Source organism: Oreochromis niloticus, linkage group LG3, assembly GCF_001858045.2.
Source record: "Oreochromis niloticus isolate F11D_XX linkage group LG3, O_niloticus_UMD_NMBU, whole genome shotgun sequence".
Taxonomy (NCBI): domain Eukaryota; kingdom Metazoa; phylum Chordata; class Actinopteri; order Cichliformes; family Cichlidae; genus Oreochromis; species Oreochromis niloticus.
In genome coordinates, this window is record NC_031967.2 from 423327 (window position 1) to 425768 (window position 2442).

At 45.2% G+C, this 2442-nt stretch overlaps 1 protein-coding gene across 1 annotated transcript; it reads right to left on the reverse strand.

Annotated features, from left to right (window-relative positions):
* Positions 1–693: 693 nt before the first annotated feature.
* LOC109195250 (GTPase IMAP family member 4) lies at positions 694–2093 on the reverse strand. Its single transcript, XM_025899953.1, has 2 exons — positions 1973–2093; positions 694–1808 (listed from the first exon to the last, which is right to left on the reverse strand). Exon 2 carries the CDS (start codon positions 1762–1764, stop codon positions 1042–1044), a length of 723 nt encoding a protein of 240 aa, XP_025755738.1. The 5' UTR covers positions 1765–1808; positions 1973–2093; the 3' UTR covers positions 694–1041.
* Positions 2094–2442: the final 349 nt, after the last annotated feature.

Here is a 2442-nt window from a genome sequence, read left to right on the forward strand (position 1 = left end):
CAGTCTTGGTTTTGGATCCTGATGTGTGGAGCCAGGGCTTGGGCCACAGGTACTTTCCCCTGTAGACCAAGCCCCTGTAGAACAGGCTGCTTACAGCACCCCCTGGTGGTGTTAAAGTGGAGTAGAGCCATGAGTGACAGATGATCTCTTTCCTTTGGCTCTGCTGTTTGTCCTCATATGATCCTTCTTCCTGGCAACAGTGGGCTATGCAATCAATAATCAATAACATTGTTGCCTTTTTTTCAGGAAACTGTTTAATAACCAGCAATCACAAATCTGAGGACTATTAAACACTTCATGACTCTTGTTTTTGAACAGCCTGCTCGATGAAGATTACAGAGAATAGTGTTGTAGTTCAGCCTGACCAGATCTGAACTTTTTCCACGTCCAACATAAGGATAAAAATGTTAACCACCTAAAGTTTGTGAACAGGGTAAACAGCATCCTGTCATAATGTCCGGCTGGTTCTTTAAACCTCTATAAACTTTGTTATTACTGATTTTGACTTGTGTAATTGATGGTAGCTACTAAGGCACATTAGCATAACTGCTGATCTTTGGACTAAAAACATGTTTTTGTAGTTAATTTAAAGGCAGAATCAGAGTTTGAAACAACATTCAGAACTGCAGTTAACCTGTGTTTCATTCAGGTGCTGCAAACACATCGGCCGTTCCAGGACAAATTTCCAGCTCATGAATGCTGAAGATCTCACCAATTCACTGGGAAAACATCCGCCTTCAGCTGCAGTAGAGAAAATCCATGACTTCTAAAAGTTGATGGAGCTTCTAATTCTTTAGTTTGCTCAGAATCTGAACTGCTTCAGGTGGAGCACTTTAGCTCTTTGACTGTGATCAGAAAGAAAGTCCATCACTCTGTGAGAACTTTCAGTGTGAAACTTTAGAAACATAAAGTACACCGAGCTTACAGAAAATGATCCTGGTAAAATCACATAAATTGCTGCAGAAACGTAGTAATAAATACATGCATGTAGTTGTAAAGAGTCTGCAGAGTTCCATATGTTGGTCCATGTGAAGAACAGAGCTACATAACTGATGGTGCCAGCTCTGTACAAGAGTCAGAAACAGCTCCGTTCAGTTTCAGGGTGTGGTGGAAATTGGTGAGGATTTCATCTAAGGAGTCGTCTATGGCCACCTGCTCCACGACCTGACCGACTCTGCTCTCTAACATGTGGTAATACCGCCTCAACTCCTCCAGCTCAGACCTCATCCGTTCCTCCACCTGCTGTTTCTCCTCCTGAGCCTCCATCAGCTTCTTCTTGAAGAACTCTCTGAGCTCCGACTCTCTCCTCTTTAGCATTTCTTCAACTTCCAGGTAGGTGTAGTTGGAGTAAAACTCTCCTCCGTTGTCGGCCACCATCTTATCCACCTTCTCCAGCAGATTCAGGACTTGGCGGCGGTCGTTGGTTTTGAGGTTGTTGAAGACGTGGTATCTGTTTCCAGCCTTCTGCAGGACCTCCTGCAGCTCAGCTCCTGCCTCCTCCAAAGTCTCATCCAAGTCTGACTCAACTACATCTCCGTGAGTGAAGAGGATGATGGTGTACCTCCAGGCACCCTCTCCAAAGATCTCCTCCACCTTCTTCACAGCGTCTCTTTCCTCTGCTGTGAAGCATCCAACCTTGATGACCAGCAGGATGGCGTGGGGCCCCGGGGCCGACATGTTGATGCATTTGGAGATCTCCCTCTTCACAACGTCTTCAGGCAGGAACGTGTCAAAGAGGCCGGGAGTGTCGACCACAGAGACCATCTTCTTCACCACCCTTTCCTGCTGCTTGGAGCATTCAGCAGCCACTGAAGAGGAGAAAACATCTATCACCTCATCTTAATTTAGATCAGATATGAACTGCACAGAAATGGTGTCCCGTTTTACACACCTACAGAGTCCTCGCTAAAACAAGTAACAGGTAAGGAATTCCTACTGCTGCTCCCCATTAAAAACTCTGTGTGTCTCTTACCTGATGAGTGACTGGAGATTTCTCTGAAGGCATCTCTTCCCAGGATGCTGTTTCCACTGGAACTCTTTCCTTCTCCAGTCTTCCCAAGCAGAACCAGCCTGAGATCAGACACTGAGCACCAGTGTTGGGTAAGTTACTTTAAATTAGTAACTTAGTTACACTACTAGTTACTTCTATCAAAAGTAACTCAGTTACTTCAAGTTACTCGTTACTTTCAAAGTAACTAGTTACTAGGGAAAGTAACTGTGGTTTTACTCAGACTTCTCTTGTTAATGTGTTGCTTCCGTAACTGGATACCCAGCCAGAGTCTTCTAGCTTGCTTACTTGCCACAGTGCACTGAGCCACCTACCAACAGAAAGGAAAAGATAATGTGCACATTTCCACGAGAGAAATCCCACGCCTGGACCGTCGTCGACCGCCGCCATGATTCTAGCCTACGTCACAGCGTCATGTGCGCTTTTTACATCCA

Bases quoted from the DNA above. Each gene is read 5' to 3' on its own strand.
- LOC109195250 (XM_025899953.1), bottom strand. From the start codon at position 1,764: ATGGTCTCTGTGGTCGACACTCCCGGCCTCTTTGACACGTTCCTGCCT.